This window comes from Chinchilla lanigera, unplaced genomic scaffold (genome assembly GCF_000276665.1).
Source record: "Chinchilla lanigera isolate Chin_1 unplaced genomic scaffold, ChiLan1.0 scaffold00006, whole genome shotgun sequence".
NCBI classification, from domain to species: Eukaryota; Metazoa; Chordata; class Mammalia; order Rodentia; family Chinchillidae; genus Chinchilla; species Chinchilla lanigera.
The window spans coordinates 39,852,629-39,874,418 of record NW_004955407.1 but is presented as its reverse complement, the minus strand read 5'-3'; the positions used below and the strand labels follow the sequence as shown (position 1 = coordinate 39,874,418).

At 51.0% G+C, this 21,790-nt stretch overlaps 1 protein-coding gene across 1 annotated transcript in view; it reads right to left on the bottom strand.

The window, feature by feature from the left end:
* Positions 1-21,390, bottom strand: part of Pcp4 (Purkinje cell protein 4) — a 55,123-nt gene extending 33,733 nt beyond the window's left edge. The window contains exon 1 of the mRNA XM_005375850.2: positions 21,288-21,390. Coding sequence (XP_005375907.1) covers positions 21,288-21,296 — 9 coding nt within the window. The 5' untranslated portion in view covers positions 21,297-21,390. The remainder of the gene's footprint in view (positions 1-21,287) is intronic.
* Positions 21,391-21,790: the final 400 nt, after the last annotated feature.

The following is a 21,790-nucleotide window of genomic DNA, read 5'->3' as shown; positions in this document are numbered from 1 at the left end:
GCTTCCTATAAACTTAAGGGACTTGGTGACTTCTCTGTCCCCTGTTCTTCACTGTGAAACCCACTACAAAACCACTGCCTTCTTGGAATAGCTACAGATGGTCAGGGTGAGGCTGACATTTGCCTTACACAGGATGTAAGGATACACCAAGAAGTAACCAGGTAAATAATGTTTAATGCAATATTTTTAAAAGTCAAAATACTCCAAGAAGCTATGATGGACAAAATATTAAAATTATAAAGAACGGTTGGAATTACTGGCTGTTCCTTGAGCCTTGGGCTACAGGGTAGCTTGACCCTCGGTAAGTAAAAGCTTCAAGAAAGCCGGAAATTCCAAGGGAATAGAAAATTCATTGAAAGCAGTACAGTGTTGAAACCCTTCATGATGTTATGGGCCATGACTGAATGTTCAGAACATATGCTGTCATTTATGAATTTTTATTTCATGATTTCTAGACTACTGGAGTAAAGAATGCCTCTATAACACTCAGCCATCCATACCCACAAAATCCACGTACCATTCGTATGTCATTTCATTATTAATGCTAATCTGGAACACGAGACAGGCCATGCTGGTCTGGAAAACTGTTCATCTCAGTACATGCAGTTCCATCTTTAAGATGAAGCACAAGTTCCCATTAAGAGACATTTCACTTATTTTTTTATTCTAGAATGCCAAAGGGGTGAAATGTGAAATGAATCCCAGTTGGTTAAGTTTTGGTTTCAAACTGCAATCCAAAAATACTCTGTGAATCTGCACCTACAGCATCTAAGTAAATAAACCTGTATTCACCGTAGGTATTTACTTTGGTGAACTATGACCTGCTTACGTGTCAGCTCTTCCAAAGCCGCCATAGGTTAGGGAACGAGGTACTTCCCAAAGCAGTGAGGCTTCTGGTCACCCCAGATTCCCCAGGCTCCATCTACACTCCACCTCTTCTCTTTTTTTTTTTTTTTTTTTTTTAATCTGGTTTTTCTCCGGTACCAGGAATTGAACTCACGACCTTGCGCTTGCCAAGCAGGATCTGTGCCGCTGAGCTAAATCCCCAGCCCCACTCCACCTCTTCTCTTCCCCCTCCTCCTCCTCCTCCTCCTCCTCAGTAGACTTGTCCAATTGGCCACCAAATACTGGAAAGAGCTTTATCCATGAATTCAGCTTAAGAGACACTAGAGAAGATGACTCTCATGCAGGGGGTGGGTCTGCAGAGGACAAGGGACACTCGGGCCCACGGGCACCGCAGGCTCACAGGGGCGTTTCCTCCCAGCCCCGTTTCCAAGCCCTGCAGGTATAGAAGGAAACGGGACTTGGACAGCTGGTGTCCAGCAGCCACTGCTCTGTACAAGGGAAACTCTCAGGCAACGACTCTGGTGTCTCCTGGACTCAGAAATACAAGATTCTTTCTCAAAGCAGGTGACCAATAATCAAACACCTTCACCATATGCAATATCACCAGCTTTGAAGCTCATGGCGACAGAGTCAGATGGAGGCACGGACTTCCCTGTCTCTGGCCTGGCTACTCCCAAGCTGGAGGCTCAGGTGGAGAATAAACTGGCCCCGCTGATGCGGTGGGAAGACCTATGTGCCAAGGAAGACCGAGACTGGAGGTCTGCACCAGGGCCCCTGACGCACCTGGCTCTCGTGCCTGGAGGAAGAGGGGAGCGGTCTGTGGCTGGGGAGTCCGCCCTCTGAGAAGAAGAGATGATCATCCCTGACCCCTGCTGGCCACCGGGGGGCTGGCCGCCAGGGCACTAGCTCTCCCCTCCTGTTGCCCAGAGCTGGCCTTCAGTGCTGTCCAGTGGACAGCTTCTCCGTATGAACACAGGGGAGCGTCCCTGTCCCAGGGTGCTTCTTAGCTCTTCATGCTCTCTTCCCAGCACCTGGCCTCTCTCGGCTCCTGGCCACCAAGTAGTTGCCGAGGTTTCTCAGGAGGAGGAAAGCGCCATCCAGCCACTCTTCCTGCGCCTGGGAAGCCCTCCTTGGCAAGCGCTGCTCCGCCCCACCGAGTCCCATCGCTCATTTCCTCCTGAGTTCTTTTCTCCCCACACTCACTTCCTCCGGGTTGCGGCATCCTGATCTGCACACTCTTAATGACTGGAGGGACTCTAGCTCCCCTGAAACAGCAGCATCTCCATGAGCAATGCCTCAGATGATCATAAATCAAGGAAAATAGGCAGATGCGTGTCGTGGCAGTACACTGCACTCGGGGGCCGGAACGGCTTGGATGCTGCGGAGTCTTTGCAGTATCGGCTTCCTACGTGGGAGAGACGCTGAGTGGAGAGCGGCCCCTGGTCCCGAGTGAGCCGCTCATTTTCTCCCATGCTTGCTTTGGAGCACCATGTTTATAAGAAACAGAGCGGCGTATTCCTGTGGTTTCATATTTAATGTTTTATTGATGGAGGCACACGAGTCTCTTAGATGATCAGAATCTAAATGAACAGGGGAGCTAAACCTCAGCAATTGCACGGAGAAATAGAGCAACAGCTGGGCTGACCAGCAGGTCACTGATGAGAGCTTGGGCCACCATGGTCATTAAGCAAGTGGCTTCTTGGGGACATCAAAGCATCTCATTAGAAGCACCTTTCAAACCGAAGCTCCCAAATTTGTCTGAAGGGCGTTAGAGACTTCCATGCCAACATTTGAAACAGAATAGATCTGATTTTGCCACTGATATTTTTAAATCGTCTGTAGCTCTTCTAGTAACATTCCAAAAACTGAGCATTAAAGCGCCGCTAATTTAATCCCAAAGGTGTAGAAGTTAATGTTAAAAGAAAACTTCAACTGGGTTTAAAAAAGAAAAGGTGGTTTTCAAAAGCGATGAAATTTTTCAGTGACAAGCACATTAACCTTTCCAGTTCCTCCTCCGTGCTCCAGCTTTCACCTCTGAAAGACCCAAAGAGTGAAATCTCCCTCCAGTACTGCCTTCTCTTTGTGGCATCTTTATCTTGACCTTTACGGTAAGGGAACTAACTGGCTTTGCTGTGCTTCCCGCAAACCGTTTCTGAAGGGACCCTCATTCTCAGGTATGCATGATTTATTTTACTGAAATTAATTTTATACTTCATCCTGCAGTCATATTTTCTAAATTAGCACTTTTGCCCTAAAAAAAGAAACCTTCTTCACACTGATCTCTTTTTTAGAGAATGCTGTTTCTCTACTTTCAAAAGCAGGACGTGGTCATTCTGAAATGTAGAGAACATACACACTCCAGCAAGAAAGCAAAAACCACCGAGAATCCAGCTGCCAGAGCTAAGCCGCGTGAGTGCCTCACCGTATTCCCTCTCCATCCTTTTCCCTGTGAACACAGGCGAACACCATCTCCGTTTCATAAGAACGGTCGCGCGCCCTGCAGTTGCACAACAGGTGTACGCCACAGCTTAGCCGGCCTTTCTAGCTGATGGCCTCTCTCCAGAGGCCTCTCAGGTCAGGGATCTGATGAGCAGCCCAGCACTCTTGCAGGAAAACCCTCTCGGTTATCAAACCCAGCGCCTCGGGCATGGCCTGAAACCTGGCTTTGTTCATCAAAGCAGCCAAGAGTCACACCAACGTGTGTGCCGCTGCCTCTTCTCTTTGGGCATAAATGGCATAAACAATTACGTGAAAAATGTTCAGCATCCTTCGGCACCAGGAAAACGCAAATCAAAATCACATCGAGATTCCATCCCACTCCAATCAGCATGGCTCTCAGGAAAACAAAAATTAATAAATGCTGGCAAGGATCTGGGGGGAAAGGAACCCTTCTGCAATGCTAGTGGGAATGTAAATTAGAACAGCCACTATGAAAATCAGTATGGAGGACCCTCAAAAACCTCAAAATGTAACCGGATGAGCCAACTGTACCACTCCTCAGTACGCACCTATAAGGGTCCAAATCAGTGGAGGACAGAGACGCCTGCACGCCCTGCTCACCACAGCCCCGCTAACAGCACCCAGGCCGTGGAGTCTGCCCGGGGCCACCACTGGATGAATAGATGGATGGGTAGAGCACATAAAGTGGAGTTACATCATTTGGTCATGAAGAAGAATGAAATCATATCATTTCCAGGAAGGTGGATGAAAGTGCAGATCATCAGGTTAAGCAAAATAAGCCAGATTCAAAAAGACAAGCATTGCACATTTCCTCTTCTACTACAGCATGGGGCTGATGGGAGAGTAAAAAGGGGTATTAGACAACAGGAGGGGAAAGCGGGGAGGGAGGGGAGAGAAAGGGTGGGGAGTTGGGTGTAATTAAAATGTGTTATACGCACGCATGAAAATGTCACAACACCCCATGTGCTGTACAGTTAATGCGCATAGATAATGAAAAGAAGGAAAGGGAAGAGAGAAAAAGAAAAGAAAAATGAGAGGAGAGAGAACAGACGAGAGGAGAGGAGAGGAGAGGAGAGGAGAGGACAGAGGAGAGGAGGGGAGGGGACAGAGGAGAGGAGGGGAGGGGAAAGGAGAGGAGAGGAGAGGGGGGAGGGGAGAGGACAGAACAGGATGGGAGGGGAGGAGGGGAGAAGAGAGGAGAGGAGAGGAGAGGAGAGGAGAGGAGAGGAGAGGAGAGGAGAGGAGAGGAGAGGAGGGGAGGGGAGGGGAGGGGAGGGGAAAGGAGAGGAGGGGAGGGGAGAGGAGAGGAGAGGAGAGGAGAGGAGAGGGGGGAGGGGAGAGGAGAGGAGGGGAGGGGAGGGGAAAGGAGAGGAGAGGGGAGGAGAGGAGAGGAGACCTAGAAGGATGCAGATGCCCTTTGAAGCTGGCAGGAGTCACCCCAGCTTTGGCAGTGCAATGGGCTGAGTGGTGCCCCTTCCCCAAACCCACATGTTGAGGCGCTCAGCCGTAGGACCTCAGACTGTGGCTTGTGAAGGGAGGGTCTTTACTGCAGTAACCTGGGTAAATGAGGTCTTTCGCAGGCCCACACCCCATGTGACTGGTGTCCTTATAAGAAGGGCCAACCTGGACACACACACACACACGAGTGGGAGGACACGACCCCACCTGTGAGCCAAGGGCAGAGTCCTGAACAGATGCTATGTTTAGGGCCCAGTGTGCGACACTTCCTTCCCACAGGACACTCAGGCCTGCTGTGAGCGGTATGCAAAAGAACAGACGTCCCCACCCAGGGTGACAGTGACACTCAGGAAAGGGGGCCCGGGCTGGCCTTGCTTGTTTTCCCCTGGGGCCTGGCCGCCTCCTGCCCAGAGCTCAAGGCTGTCAGGGCGGGGTCCTCACCGAGTGCGCGGGGCCGCACACGCTCGAAGGCTGTGCCCTGAAGCTGCAGCTTGCCCTGTGTTCTCTCCGGGACCACACTGCACGTCAGCAGGACAGTGTCCCTAGGCTGGAAAGGACAGAAGCGTCCTCGGGGGACCGCGCACCTGAGCTGCTGGCCCAGCCACACCCGGAGGTCTTCCAGCCCCCAGCGTGGCATCCCCCAAGCAGCCCCTGCGAGGGCGGAGCTGGGGTCAGGGCAGCCCCTCTGCAGCCGACACCTCTCTGGCCCGAGCCAACCCTGCAGGTGACTGCAGACAGCAGACGCCTCCCAGGACGTGCACGGTGAGGTGGTGCTTGCTGGGGTCCATTTCGGAAGGGGCAGGGTACACAGAAACACCTGAAAATGAGGAGGGAGGCTGCTGCAGGAAGCAAACGCCCCTACCCTGGCCACCTGCCACCCTGCGTGACTATAAGGAGAAGAGCGCGGTCCCTCTCCGGCCAGGCGGTCACGCTCCTCACACGTCAGCCACACACTCACTGCCAAGCACACTCAGGAGTTCCTGCACCCGCGGCCCCTAGCCCAGCACAGCACTGCCTAGAACTTCCGTTACCTGCGGTCAACAGACATCTAAAATACTACTGTAGTCCGATGAGGAATTAAGGTACTTGAGACAAAGAGAAAGTACATTTGTGTAACTTTCATCACACAACATTGTTATAGTTCTTTGATCTTATTACTATTATTATTAATATAAATAATGTAAGATAATATAAATAATAATAAAATGCTGCGCAATGGAAACCTGATCATAAGTATGTAAGCAAGATGTGATCAAAACATACAGTGAATTAAACATAATTAATTAGAAAATTTATTAGAGTAAAAGCACTGCGCCATAAATCCCCCTCAAAACCCTCCCCGCACCTCACGCACACTCACCCCATGGCTAGACGACTTTGAGGGGGATCCCTCAAAGTGTGTGTCTTTTACTGTAATACGTTTTTTGAAAATTTAAACATTCACCATCTATTTTGATCACTGCTCATTACAGGAGAAAACCGTATATTGAGGGCTCAGTACAATCTGAGGGATCAGAAACCTGCTGGGGGTCTTGGAACAAATCCCCAGTGAACAGGAGAGAGTAGTCTATATGATTTCACCGATTTACAAGCCTCCAGGATAGTGTAGGGGCCCCGGGTTTGCCTGAGAAGGGCCGCAGTGAGCTCACTTTCCTCGGGGCGTGCTCGTGATGGGGTGCACCCTACGGCTAGGAGTAAACGGAAGAAACTTGAGTCAAAGACTTTTCAGGGAGATAAAATCCGCGGTCTCAATCATAATACTGTGAATTCAGGATTCCTAGACTGTACAACCTAAAAGGTAAATTTTACTATATGTAAATTATATATACCTCATAAAATCGAACTTCAAGGAAAAGACAAAAAAAAAAACCTGAAACCAAATCACCAAGACACCCCAAGCCAGCTACGCCTGCAGCAGCTATGTCACCCCACTCAGGTCCATTCACTCAAAGAGCCTCTACCTCTGCTCCTATAAAATGGGAATAAAAATTTGCCTTTTTCATTGGGCTGTGAGAACTAAAAGCTCACATTGCAGAATATGCTCCTTAAGAAGAGTTAGCACAGAAATGGTCAAACCAGCTGGAAAGGAGAAAGACTTGCTTCCTTCCCATCGTGCTCAACCTGACATATAGTTAATAAAATAAAAGGTGCGCACTTGGCCCGGCTATGTTAAACCAGCAGTGACCACGGCAGAGACCGAACTCCTCAGAGCCTTGGCTCCCTGACTGGTGAATTTCTTCCTCGGGCGAGTTAGAATATATTCAAAACACTTCTTCTTTCGTCATGCCTCCTCCTTGGGTCCCCTGAACTTGCATCCTTCCTTGGTTGGCTTTTGGAACGGCAGTTGCTGGCGCAAAGATCAGGAGCTTCCCAGAACAGCTGCTGTGCCAGAGACAAGACGACAGCAGGCCCTCAGACAGAGGAGTGGAGATCCACAGTCTACTAATACATCCTCTAGCGTATGCAGAGCGCGGAAGGACAGAGAGATGAGCTTCCTCTCACTACAATGAGGCTGACCAGCCAGATGCCAAGAGTAGCACACAGGATGGGAAAGTGTCAGTAAGGGATAAATATAACAGCAGAAGTGACACACGCCTGTAATTCATTTAAGGGCAAATTTACCTCTAGAGATGGTTAAGACACACAATTTTCTAGAGCAAAAAGGTAAACAAACCCTATAATAAGGTCACCAGTACAAGTACCAAGCCCGGCTGTTCCTCTGGGAACGATGTGAGATTTCAAGCATCTTTGTATTTCAAGAGAAGCTGGCATGAGGCCAGGAAGCCCACACGTGGTCGCCCTAGATGGCAGAGAAAGAAGCAGCCAACAGTTGCACCAGCGTCCTGTTCCTCCATCCCTCCCCTGACACCGGGGGCAAAAGGCTGTGCTGACTGCAGTCAAATGGGGGCAAAGGATGACCCAGGGAACAGCAATACCCCAAAGCTGGGAGCATCAGGTCCCCAAGCACCCACCCACGCTGGGTGATCCAGCACCTGGTCACGCCAGCTCCACCACGGCTGCACCAATTGCAATGCATTGCTGGACTCTGCTTCCTTACGAAGCGAACAAAAAGGGTGCGATAAAGGACACACCCAGCTCCACTGCTACCTGCACACAGGTGATGGAGTGGACCACGCTTCCACGTTTGACAAGGAGGCTCCAGGCTCTGTGCTCAGATGCAAGCAGTTACTTATGCTCAATCACAGTCTCAACCGCCCTCCACTTGTGAGGCAAGTCCAGCCGTGAGCCCGGGGGACAGATGCAAAACCTGGGATGTGGAGCGGTTCAGTTCCCTGGGATGTTACTGCTGAGGGGGTGCAGTCTGACCCTGGGCAGACTGCCTTGGAACCCAGGTGCTTGCTACTGAACCTTTGCTGCTGGAGGGGAGAGCGGAGGCCTGGCCTTGAGGACACTTTCTGCCACCAAAGACGTAGACACCTCCGTCCACCTGGGGACAGAGTGGGACCCATGCTTCCCGCCCTCCTGACTTTAGAGCTGCAGGGTGGGAATTCCTGACATCACACAAAACCCTGCACATGCGAATGCTGGGACCACTGCAGGAAAAAGATGTGATGAGCAAATTTCACCAGGTTTCCTGGACCTGAGGATTGATCCTGCAGCATCCAGAGTCTGTTTTGGTGCTAGGTCAGCGGACCCGTCTCGGGGACCCGTGCAAACGGAGCTCGGAGCCCTCCCCAGGAACCCACTGCCCAGGCACCTCACTCCCTGGCTCTCATGCTTAATGAGTTTCCCATCTCTCCTGCGAACACTCTTCCCGAGACACCCAAAGCCCAGGCTTCCTGCGGTGACTTGTGATGAAATGCAGATGCTTCTCCGGCTCTGTGTGATGCCAAGCGAGCCTCTCCAAGAGGGGTGTTCCAGGCTTCTGAAGCCTGAGACTTTCTTTTTTTGGTAATAAAGGAACAGCCAGATTGCCAGATTTTTTTCCACCACTCAACTAAAATGAAAATAGCTTTGGAAGATTGTAGGAACCTGAGGTCTAGTCTTTTGGAAGTAAGGGAATGTCTCGTCCTAAATCTCATCCTAAATCTCATCCTGTTGAGCTGCCACAGCTCAAAAAGTGAATCGAGACAGATTACAGGCAGACCGAAAGCTATCTGGACCATCTGACCGGCTACTCCCTGGAGGCGAGAATTCTAATGCTCTCCTCATAAAACCACGTGCCGGGGGCCCCACCACCACCTATCAGCGCCATGTGACAGGGGCGCCTCCTTCAGAATGGATGTGTGTCCTATATTTCACTTTCCAACCCCTCTGAAATCCACAACTTAATTTTCTGCCAGAGAAATCCAGCTCTAATTTACTTAAAATGCCTTCCAGGGATAGGGCTTTGTGCATGGCCAAAGCGCACGCGGCCAAATCCCTGCAGACCTGCAGGCATTGATCCTGCGTCACTGGGGGGCCATTTCTCAAGCTCTAGGAGTCAGAGTGCTCCTGGAACAGAACAAGTGGCCACTGCATCCTGTGTCCCCCTGGAGTGGGTGATGGAAAAGAGGAGGTGGGACCTGAAGACTTGATAGCAGGAAGTGATCGGCCACCGGAAGCTCTCGGGGGTAAACTTTCAATACTTAGGAGGATGTGAGGGTCATAATTCAGGAAAATCTTCACACTGAGTCAGAGTTCAGCATTTGTACAGCCTCTGACTGCGCATACACACGGATGCAAGTAACGCACTCGTTCAAGTGTTTTTCATCAGTTTTATGACTTCATTCATCAGGGCTCAGGGTCCAAGTGACCTTGAAAGAGCCGATGTCCCACTTAATCATGCTGCTAGCAGGCTTCCCCAGTGCCATTCGAAGTAGGAGAAGGACCCTCAGTACACTTACTTCCATGGTCAGACGTGGGTCGTTCCAAGAGCCTCCTTGTCTCTGGGACAAAACACTCAACACCCACGACTTAAAGGAGAAGAGGTTTATTTGGGATCACACTTTCAGTCCATGGCTGGCTGCTCCAAGGAAGGAAGGGCCTGGCGGAAGAGAGCTGCTCAAGTCATGGTAGCCAGGAGGTGGAACTGCAATGAGATGGGTGGACAGACCCTTCCAGGCCACGCCACCAGTGACCCCTCTCTTCCGCTCAGACCCCACCTCCTAACAGCAAGTCAGATGTAAGCGCATGGCCCACTCACCTTCCAAAAGGCCCGCCTCTGAGCACAGGGAGCCGTGGGGGGACATCTAGGTAGGAACCATGACATTCTCCCTGACAGGGAAAGTATACGCTGCCTGTGGAAAGCCCAGCTGGTGCGAGGGTGCTGGAATTATGGGTCATTAGCTTGGCTTGTTTTCTCTTTCTTTTTTTGGTTATTATAAAGCCATGGGGCCACCCGCATCAACCCAGTCCTGGCCACATGGGAGAGTGACCTAGGCAGTCACCTATGCCTCACTCTCAGAAGAGCCCTGAATGGGGTCTAGTTCTCTGTTGTCACCAGCCTAGAATTCTTAGTGACGTGGCATTGTTCACTGGGCTCCACAAAGTGTCACAGTCTTGCCCCCTCCTATCTCTGCCTGCACCTGCTCAGAGCAGGTCGGTGGCAGAGTGGGTGGGAGGGTGGAAGATGGAGTGTGTGCCTGTTTCTAAAGCTTCGTCTCGATCCTCAGCTCCCTGGGTAATACTTAAGGGAGTGCTGGGGAACCAGGTCCCCTGAGGCCGCCGCTCATAGCTCTAAAGCTACAGGAGACTGCGTTTTTATTTTTGTCATGTGAAGATTCGAAGTCCTCTTCCAAAATTCAACTGTGGGGGAATTCTCACATGAATTTCAGCCAGATCTGGCTTTGAGCAAGAACTCAGCAAAAAAATGATGACATGGAAATTCATAATACAGAGTCCCCCAAGTGGAATGAGTCAGCTTTGAAGATGGGAAAGATGAAATCCAGATGAAAAAATAGCTATGAACTTGAAGGAGGTATCTGGTAGAGATGCTTGACAAATTGCTGTGTCTATTTTAAGAAATTTTCTTCAAGAAGAGGTAAAATAGCCCGTATTTCTGAGGTGGAGAACAATGCCAGAAATAATATCTGAGATGTGGCACTGTATTATCCAGATATTTTGACAGGACTTATGCAGATGTGGGAACAGGGCTATAAATATAGATGCGTCCATTCCTTGAACAAATTCCAAAGAGAAGAAAATAATAGTAATTGGTAAGAAGCCACCAGGGCTTCAAGGTCCAAAAGGTGCAACGATATTCCACCATGTACCAACACTCAGACGGACTCACAAAAGACAGACTGCAGACACGCCTAAGTTTACCTCACACTTCCCACAATTAGGATGCGCAAATCTTAAAATGAAACAATGCACAATTCCAAAGAGTATTGTTGCCTGTCCTCGTGCGACCTATTTCCCGATGTACTCAAAAGATTTTTTCCCTCACACTGTCAAAAAAGAAAAGATATGAAAAGTCAGTAGAGCCCCAACATTCATCAATAAGAACGGATAAATGTCTAACATTTCTCAGGCGTTTTCGTCACTAAGGAGGTGAAAACTACCGATAGCATCATTCTAGATGTCCATCCACTCACTGAGCCTAAAGATGGCTAGATTCTCGGGCGATTCTAACTTGTCTGACCCAAGATCCCTCAGCAGCCGTTGGGGTGCTAATTTTAGTCAGCCCTGACCCCTGCCCCCATAGACACCAGCTCTGGGGGAGGTTTTTCCAAACCTGGTCTGTCTTTCCCAGACTGGTGGATGGCCACTTAACCCCTGCTTGGCTGGTGGCTGGTTCATACACAGGACAGACTCATCTCCATGCGACCCCAGAACACAGTTAATTTTACGCCATGTTGCCTCTGCCGGTAGCCCACAAACTCTTTGAGGCATAGAAACTGGGCCTTTTTCTCCTACTCAGTACAGTGTCTAGCATAGAAAGGGCTCTCCATCACTGTGAGTTCTGCTCTGTGGCCTGGGGAGGTGTAGTGGTAGATGAGACAGTGTCTTAAAAGGTCTGGATCGGAGAGGCTAGAAGGACATGTGGCTGACGACTGCATGGTGGCTGGCTATACAGGCAGCGTTCAGCAAGGATCTAGTCTCTCTGGGCAAATGTTTGCTAAGAGTTTTATACCTGAGGCTTGGAGTGCTCTCTCTTATCCAGAGGAAGTGGGCAGGGGGTGGCAGGAGAGTCCTGGAGGTTTAACCCCAAAGTCAAGGAAACTCTACCAGCTGAGGCAGAAGAACACATCACCTACCAAGGTCTCCACAAAATGTTTCACAGCAGTAGAGACCCTCACATTTGTCCACTTCTCCCTGTGTGCTCAGGATGCAAGGTCAGAGAGGAAACAAATTCCCAGAAACAGGCGATGCCCTAGGGTGGAAAGGGCACTGTCGGGGTTTTTGGGTATTTTTGGTACCAGGACCTGAACTCAGGACCTTGCGCTTGCCAGGCAGGCGCTGGGCCACTGAGCTATCTCTCCAACCCTGTCCGGGTTTCTGTGGTGTTCTCTTTTCACTTAAGACTAAGAAAAATATCCAGGACTGTTTTATTTTTAATATATTTCTCATCCAGGGCTTAAGTGGAATCAGGACAGGTATAAGAGAAATTGGGTTAGGGCCAGAACATGACAGAAAATGAGAACCTTAATAGGAGAGGGAATGCGGGTGAAATGGAACCTGGCTTTTCCTCAAGAGCTCTGCTAATTATGGAGCGGGCTAGGGGACTAGATTACTTTCAGGGCATTTAGCCCCTTGTTTTGAAATGACCACTTTGAGACTGAGCTGAGCTCAGTAGCACAAGCATGTTATCCCAGAGCTCAGGAAGCTGAGGCAGGAAAATTGCTTGAGCACAGAATTTTGAGGCCAGCCTGAGGAATATAATGAGGTGCCATTCCACAAATAAATAAATAAATAAATGCCATTTTAAATGAATGACAGCTATGGCCTGCTTCAAGCCCTGACCCTGAATGGGCGCTAATAGAAACAACCGTCTTTCCCTATGTCAGTGGCCCTTAAGCCGTTGACTGACTACAACCCAGGCAGGGTGACCATGTTCAGCTGCACAGGCTGCAGACAGCTCAGACTGTGGACACAAACTGCAGCGTGACTGGCAGCCCTGACCTGAAAGGGGCCTCACTGTGAAACCAGGCAGAGTGAAGAGAACTTAGAGTTTTGTATTTGTATCTTCTTAGGATCTGAGATCCAGGAAAAGTCAGTTTCGTTAAGAACTAAAACCTGGGTGGACATCATATTGAAGGGTAAAGACGTGAGAGGACCCCAGGACTGAGGATTGTCCCCTCCATCCACACTGGGGACCTGCCCTGAGAATGCCGCTGTGCATATGCCACAGGGCAGGTCGTCCTGCCCCAGGAAGGGCGGGCATTGGTTAGGCAGTCTCTTCCCCGCACTGCCCTTCCCGTGGGTGAGGGGCCTTAAGACTCCTGCTGAGCAGGCTGGTGCAGCGAGGATGAGCCCCGGAGCGTGAGGCTGAACTCTGGCTGGCTTTGGAAAGCTCCAGAGCCAAAGTCACGGAGTCCGAAAGTGGCGTGGGGCTCCTGGGGCTGGGGAGGGGACAGGGCACAGAGTTTCACTTCTGCAGGAGGAAAACATCTGGAGCCCCGTGTCCCGGCAGCATCGGTACACGGAGATCGCCGAGCCACACACTCAGAGGCGGTTGCCATGGTAAGTTTCACATGTTTTTAGCCACAATTTAAAAATTCCTGAGTAAAATCACAGATGGAAAACAGACCGACGTTGGCAGCACAAACAATGCAGTAACTACCTCTTCCACCACCAGCCCGTCTCCCTGAGCCCCGAGGAAGGCATAAACCACGCGCCCGAGAAGGATCAGAAGCGCTGCTGCTGCAGAGAGCGCCGAGTACTAGATTTCCACGCGCACCATAAATAATTTGCTCTCAGAAGTACGCGTCGTGCCTTGACGTTGCGGCTGGGGTTAATAAAACCATCACAACCAGCAAGACGGCTAAAGTACAGCTCGTATCATCACTTCCTCACTCCTTTAAAGTTTCCCTTTTTGTATACTTCATAATACAACCACAGATGCCTGCGTACACTTAATTCAAAAATACACGGAGACATTTTAAGCATGTGAATTTTTGATGTTGTGCAGATATGTTCAAGTTTTTTCCAGAAGGGAACACTATGGAAACCTCTGGAGACCAGCGTTCCAGAGAATGCACATCCTGACCTCTGTGGACACAGTTCCATTCTGCAGGCAGGGATCTGGAGGTGGGTCGGAGAGGCCGTGCAAAAGGCTGAAAAGCTGAGTTGCGTGCTTACTGCTAGGGCAGTGAGAGCTCACGGTGGAAAGGCAGGGGAGGGAAAAGAAAGGGCAGCACTGGGCAAAGGGGTGAAGTCATGTCAAGCCAGCATTCACTGCTTCAAGGAGAGGTTACTACTGCATAGTGCTTTACAGTTCTGTTTCTTGCTATTTCCACCCTAAACTCTTCTGCAACGTGATACGGTTCATATCTAGATGTTGCCCCAAGCCTTATGCACCATAGGTGGGGTTTTGGGGAAGTTATTGGATGCCAGGGGCTGATACTCATCAGTGATTGGTCCACTGAGGAGCTTATAGCTGAATGTGATGTTAAGAGGGGTGTTCTGTTCTGAGAAGGTCACAGGGCGTGGCCTGGAAGGATGATCTTCCTCCCCAACTCCTCCCTTCTCTCTCTACTTCCTCAATGCCATGAGGCGAGCCCCTCTCCTCCGCCAGACCCTCCTGCCACGCCGCCCTGCTGTGGATCTGGTTGCCTATGGACCAAACTTCCACAAACGGTGAGCCAAAATAAACCTCTCCTCCTTCTCCTCCTGTGGGTGTCAGGTATTGTGTCCCAGCAACAGGAAGGTGACCGAGGCACAACATATAAAGAGATCCGATTGTTAAAGGAGGCTCAGCACAGTCTCCCGTCAGCCTGCCAGGTTCTGGTCCAGGCCACTGTCCACTGTGTGCTTTTACCGTTGCAGACAAAGGTCCACATTCCAGATGCTCCAGCACAGCTGCTCTTGGACCTGCACTGACCACTTCATGGCAGCAGGGATTTCTTTGCACATTAAAAGTGTGAAGCAATGTACGATTTAGAAACAGAAGCCCTCGATGCAATTAGCCTTTTTACCAGGCTCAAAGGAAAAAGTGATATTTTTCTAACAACCCCTAACGAAGCAGTACTACTTAATCAGGAAATTATACATGCAAAGAGCTTAAATTTTAAAGCATGCGTACTTCCCTAATTAGTTTGCTATTGAGATTTAGCTATGTGATGAGCAGATATGGACCTTGGTTTAAAGAAAAGGGATTGTTAAAAAAGAGGGAATATATTTTCTTGTTATTTTGCTTCTCTTACTTGATGTAGACAAATGTTCATGAGGACTGTCAACCCCCAGGGTCCTGTTTTCAGGGCTTGTATAACATTACAGTACCTAGTCACTTTGTTACAGTATTGGCCAAGCAACGAGGACAGTGGTAAGGGGACAGATGGCCATTTCCTGAGCCACACCACTCTCCCACAGGTTTGGATTTTAGTATACGGAGAGCTGCGGTCCCCAGCCGACCCACATTCCCAATGCAGCTACTGAAGAGTCCTAAATGGCACTAAGGGCTCGGATGCCTGGGTGGGGAGTGGCAGTGTGACTGGCTGCAGACGTGCTGGTCCACACCCGAGTCTATCTGCACCCCGGGGGGTGGAAACCTCGCAGAGAGGGGTCTCCCTTGTGCCCACCCCGCTCTCTGTGGGAGCCAAAGGGCGGCCCTGGACTCTGCACATTTTCTGCTCCCTTTCCCTTGGTGTCCTGTAGGGGGCGCGCGCGTTTTCTTGGCGATTATTTTCTCGCTTTACGATTCTAATTCGTCTCCCTTTTATGTAGGAGGTGGCAGATCAAAAGTAAAATGTAAAATAATGGCGCTTACTGGGTGATGGATTTCTCCGGTGGCTATGTCGTAAATATGAGAGCGTTTCCCCTTCGGAAATGGAATGAGAAGTCACCCCGTGAAATTCTGAAGCATAAATTTGAGCTATTTCCAAGGCACAAACAATCCGCAGGCAGATTGATGCCTGCCGTGTGTCACTTGTGCTGAATTGCTCACATAAAACAAAACCAGAAACGGGTGTTGAATTTATAGGTTCAGCTACTGACGGGTGTGGCGAGCTTGTTCTGCTTGGGGCACAAAGTACCCCAAGAGCTTCCCTGTTCCTCTGCTCAAAAGATGCCTCTTCTCAACTCGATTCCTTCTTCCCAGCTCAACGCACGTCAAAGTTTGGAAGAATGGTAAATAGGGTGCACCTGGGGAGGCAGCAAGGTGGACCCCTAGCCCCCTACACAGGGGCACGGAGGCACAACTTAAATCTGCTGCCCCCCAAGAGCAGATTTCCACCGATCCCTTTCTGTGTACTAACTCCATCACAGTCCTATTTCAAATATAAATATTCAATATAATTTAAAATATTCATTTTAATTATTTATATGATTATTACCACTGATGATTAGTTTAACGGTTAAGATATTTACAGACGCAGCTTCCTTTGGGATGCCGGCTACATTGTACAGCACTCTGGAATGTTCAGCTTGGCTGGCTGGGACCCACGGAGAGCTCCCTGGCTAAAGGTCTGCTTAGCTTCTTTGTCCTCCAGCCTCGGCCACACTGCTTTTCCATTTCCGTTCAGCAGACCAATTTTCAAGATGTTCACAGGCTCTGCCTCTGTGCTCTGGTCCCTTTTGTGTGAGTTCCACACTGACCTGAAGGGAGCCAGCCTCAGCGGAAGTGGCACAAAAACACAGGCAGGTGGGATCCACGGGCCTCCTCGCTGCTAGGATTTTCCCTGACATTTGCCCAAATGCCAAGCGCTCTTTCTGCTGAGTCTTCTCCCTCTTCCCATTTTCTTTTACTACCACGAGGGCATGTATTGTGTGCCTGGACCTGTGCAGCCATTGCCCACTTAAAAGGACTTAAATAATATCAGCCCAGGAATAAAAAACAAAAAAATAGCCTTTGTTTTCTGCCAACGTACCCCAAACACAAATCTCAGCGTTCGGAGAAGAGGGGATCTGGTGCATGGCTCCATTAACGGATGAACCCACTCTTGGAAATCCATTAACTCTTAGGAACTGGACATAACCTGGGGGCCACCCTGGGCGATTTGAGGACGACATAAAACTGTCCCTGTCAGAAAGTTCGCAGTCTGGGAAAGTGTTTTCCTCAATAAAATACAATTGATAGATATTTTACCTACATGTTCTTTAATACCGTGCTTTATAAAGCCATCAGCCAAACGGAATATAAACCTATGTGTATGCAACCCCAAAATTTCTCAGTAGGAAGCCCTTTCCAGAAGGTCATGCAAAATTAATAAGAAACTCCAAGCGTGGGGCCTGCAGTACTGTGAGTGTATTTAAAAGAGTTCAGTGTGCCCAGCTGCTGAAGAACAAGCAAATTGGGGGTGCCTTCCACCTGCGAAAACACCCTACGAAGAGAGGATATTAGCAGGTCCAAAAAGAATGCACAGATGTGTGCCCTGTAAATACAAGCAAATTGACCAAAAAAAAAGAAAAGAAAAAAAAACAGGTTTTCTTTTCATCTGGATCACACTGCTCTACTAAACCTCTAACAAAATCAGCTGTGAGTCATTTATTCAAGTTTTCTTTCTGAAAAAAAAAGAGTAATACATCTTGTATTCTTTCATCCTCAGAACTCAAAGGAGAAAAACAGTGAGATTTTCTAATCCCTTGGCATGAGTTAACAAATTGCAGGATGGGGAAATAAATATCATGGCACCCTGTTAAGATCGCCAGTCCTGCAAACGCATTTTCATGCTTAATTTCTGCCTCGTTCCTGCTAGGAAAGGCCAGACTTGGAATCCTAGGTGCACTCAGCATCCGTCCAGGTGGAACTGCCCCGCCCAGAGCAGCATCTATCTCTGTCTGCTTCAGCAGAACCAACTGGGTCTTCCTGGCTCTTTCCCTACATGAGGTTAAACTCGCAAAGGAAACTGAGTTGTCGCTGGCCTTTCTCTTGCTGGGCCTCTGGGGCCAGGTGCAAAATTCACACATGATGCAGCTGCCTTCACAGCTGCGCTTCACAACAGGTCTAAAGCACATAGCGCCGAGCAATCCACATCACCTGCCAGCGCAGGGTCTGCTTCACCAGGGCATCAGAAGACTTCCCACAAGACTGCAGTCCTGATTCTCGGGGCTGCCTCACACCGGGTCACCTAACAGCTGACCTGACCATGAGCACCCTAAAAGAGGGCTGCGTGTGAGCTTTTCCCACTGGCTACTTTTGACCAAAAAAAAATTTTTCCCTATGCTTCCCGTGTCCCTTCCCCCAGGTTTAAGTGTGAGTCGAGCACCTCCCTGCAGACCCCGGCCACTCTGCTTTCTTCTGTTTTCATGTGGATGACAGAGGCTTCAGTTTGGGAGCTCAGACAAACATGTCTCGTGTCTCTGAGGTTTTGCCCTGGTGCCATCCGTGGCATTCAAACCGCGCCTTCAGGAGGCTTCGTCCTTGGTGTGGCCGAAGTCTAGACAGAAAAGGTTCTCTGCCCGGCCCTGAGCAGCGCCATCCTAGCCAAGCCAAAGCGAGCAGAGGGCCCACCACAGGGCACCTCGGGCTTGGAGGCGGCTGCCCTCAGAGGGCTCTGGAGTTCCATTAGGAGCCTCCGCGCTCTCAGTCTTACACAACAGGGAGCCTCTCCCAGCCCTTCTCAAACAGGGTGGCTGGTACGTCACGCCTCCGATCCCCTCTCCAGATGTGTCTTCCAGCGTTCAAATCCTGCTGCTGGCCCTCATAAGTGAGTTAATTCTTTCAAAAAGCAACTTGAAACAGACACTTAAATGAGAACCTGGCACTGTTCGTCATTGTTCCTGGGACTTTTTTTAAGGTGGCCAAGAACAAAAGGAGTCTTTTCTTTTTCCCACGTGTGCAGGGCCCACTCGGCAGAGAGGAGCGTGCGTTCCGAAAACCGGGCTTTGGCGGTGAGCACTTCTGATCCGGCTAATCGACTTAAGCTGGCACTTTGATCCCTGCTAAATTATCTCCCAGCTCATCTCCTGATTGCTGCAGGCATATCTGACACACTTTAATACCAGGATGTAAATCAGACGCCCCCACAAACCACCTCCGCTCTCTCACACCGCCCTCAATTTGGATTTTATTTCCTTGCTCCACTTGAGCTGTTCTTTTCAGTCACGTGTCAGTCACCCCCAAAAATGCTGCTCCCGGGGATGAACTCAACACTGTGTCATAAAGTTGCGCTGTTTAGAGCCAGCTCCAGCTCCCCGTACTGTTCCCCTTTTCCCCGCAGGTCGGAAGACCCCGAAGCGCAGGGCCACACGCAGGGAGCCCCTGGTCCTCGGATTCCCCCTGCCCAGCTGGTCCTGCGCTGGCTCCAGGGACAGCTTGTGAGCTTGGGGCTCTGCAGGGGCCACTAAGCTCAGAGGCCCAAGGCAGCAATTCTTAAAACTCAGTAAGTCCTGGGCTTGGACCAAAGCCACCGCTGTGGCCCCCTCGGGTAGCCAGTCCCACAGCAAGTAAGTGCTCCTCTGAAGTCCATTCCTGCATGAGAGTTCTTAGAACCAGACGCCACATTTAATTCATCCACCAGAGGAGAGCTTTGGGAGGGGGACCCAGGGCCCTATCCAGCAAGGAGCTTCTGTTCCACTTTATTAAACGTTTTAAGTAGATTTAAGCTTCAGGGAAAGGACGAACCCCTGCTCCTCAAGATCCCATGCCCAGGAGCCTGGAGCCCAGCCAGGAGCGGGGATCAGAGGCTGCGGCGCGGGGCCAGGGACCGAGTGGGGCGGGGGTTGGGGGCAAGGGCTTTCATCCACACTGCGGTTCGAAGTCTGACGCTCTGTGCGGTCATGAAGGTTGGGGACACACTCAGCAGAAATGCAGCAGGAGCCCCCCTTACGGAGCCGGCTCTTCCCTGGAGCCCCACCCAGCCAGTGCTCCTTGCGAGCCCAGCACCGAGGAACCCTCCAGGGAACCACAGTGCACTGCAGCCTCAGCAGGAGGTGGCCACTGAGCCCAGCCCCGAGGAGGGGCCCCGACCCGTGCTGCTGTCCAGACCCTTCTCTGCAGGAACTTTCAAGGGGTCTGTAAAGGAAAACCACCGCCCGGCCTTCTCTTCTCTGGGAGAAACGTGAGCTGAAATCTCCCTGCAGTCCAGCAGACAACCCACCCCTCCCCCAGTGCACAGGGAACAGAGGTCTCAACCTCCCCCCTCCCGTTGTCCTTGCCTAGTTCAGGGACCTTTCCTGACCTCCTTTCCGGACCCGCCCCTTCCCGCTGGCCCCTCCCTGCCCTCAGTGGTTTGAGAATCCCACAGGCCTTTTGCACAGATGCATGCACCTGGTCGGGACCCAACATTGCAGCCAAGTCCTGGATCTGCCGCTCACTGGCAGATGACCTTGAGCCAGTGAGTTCAGCGCTGCATGCCTCAGTCTCTGCATCTGTCCATTGGGACGACAATGGCCTCCACTGCACACAGTGGCCGGGAGCTTGCAGCAGGGGACACATGTGGGAGCACTTGGCACCCTGCTCAGGAGGCAAATGATGGCTGTTTGGCTGCTATTGTTGCTACGCTGCTGGGGTTGGGGTTGCCGGGAGACCTCTCCTCTCCCACCCACGTCCGCCCCCCCCCCCGGCTCCTGCCTCCGTCTCCAGCCTCGTTCCCAAATTTGATAGTGCTTTTCCTTTCTGCCTGCCACGTCTAAATCAAAAGTCACTCATCAGAGAGGCAGAAGCAGTGAGAAGGCATTTTATTTCTGAAGTTGTTAATTTTACCCTAGACTCCCAAAAAAAGACCACCCATCTGTCAAACAAATAAAAAAGAAAAAAAAGACAAAGACGCTAAAAGAGCTTTAAAAGTAATTATTTAAGTGCCGGCCAAGAGGAAATAGAAATGGACTTGGCTCCACTCTGTAGCTGAATGAGGATGATACCGTGCAGCCCCAGCTCCGCTGCGCGGGAGAGGAAGGGGCGACGGCGGCATTTGCAACACCCAGGAGCCGCCAGTTTTGTCCTGCCAAACCCTGTCCTGCGCTCACACGTCTGGGAAAGCCAGTCTCCATCTGCAGTTAGCTGCTCTCCCACCAAGGCCCCCTCTGTCTCAGAGATGCAGATCCGCCCCGGGATTTCTCCTGGTCGGTCCGGGCTGTGCCCTCCTCAGGATGCCAGCCCAGTGCGGAGCTCCTCAGCTCCCCCACCCTGAGGCTGGGCTTCCCCGGGTGCCCATGGAAACTCCGAGGAAGCGCACGGCTTCTCCAGGGATGGAACAACCTGCTTCTCTGTCGAGGTCTAAACCCAGAGCACTTTACAAAGCCGCAATTAAATCGGATGCCAACAATGAACCCAGCTCTCTTTCTAAGGCTAATTTTAAAAAGTTGAAACTTACCCAGTTCCTGCAAAGCCCTTCCAACCCAGCTACCCGGAGCACCCGTGCCCAGGCAAATCATTACAAGACGGACGACTTTCCTGCCCCTTGAGCCCGGCTCCCCGAGAAGGGTGGGCTGACACCCAGCACCCTGCTCAGCGCCTCCCTGCAGCCCAGGCCGCTCACCTCGCTCATGTTGGCTTCAGCTCCACAGCGCGTCCCGCCGCTCAGCACAGAGAGCACCGCTCAGGGTCCTGCTCCGCTGCCGTCCTGGCTTTTCTCTTAAAAAGAGCTGCCCGGTGGCATCATGCCTCTCGCCAGCCAATCAGAGGCCTTCACCTGTCTGCAAGATGCAGGCATCCGAGAGCACCTGGAGCCCCCTAGCGGAGAGGAGCGGCGTGGCAGGTCCCTGCCCCTGGTCCAGCTGGGAGACGCAGGTGGCGCAGGAGACAGCAAGGGAGAGAGACGGGTGCGGCGGACCGACTGCTCTCCTGGTCTGCTGGGGGCTCCCTGCGGCGCACGGAGGAGCGCTGCCGGCTTTCACATGCTGGCTTTGTGGCCCGCCGCTTTGCTGAACTTGCTCATTGGCCTCTAAGAGTCTCAGGGTGGAACTTGGGGGTCTTGGAGGTACAGATCCTGTCATCCGCAAGCCAGGGCAGTTTCCTCCTCCTCTCCCGTTGGTATCCCTT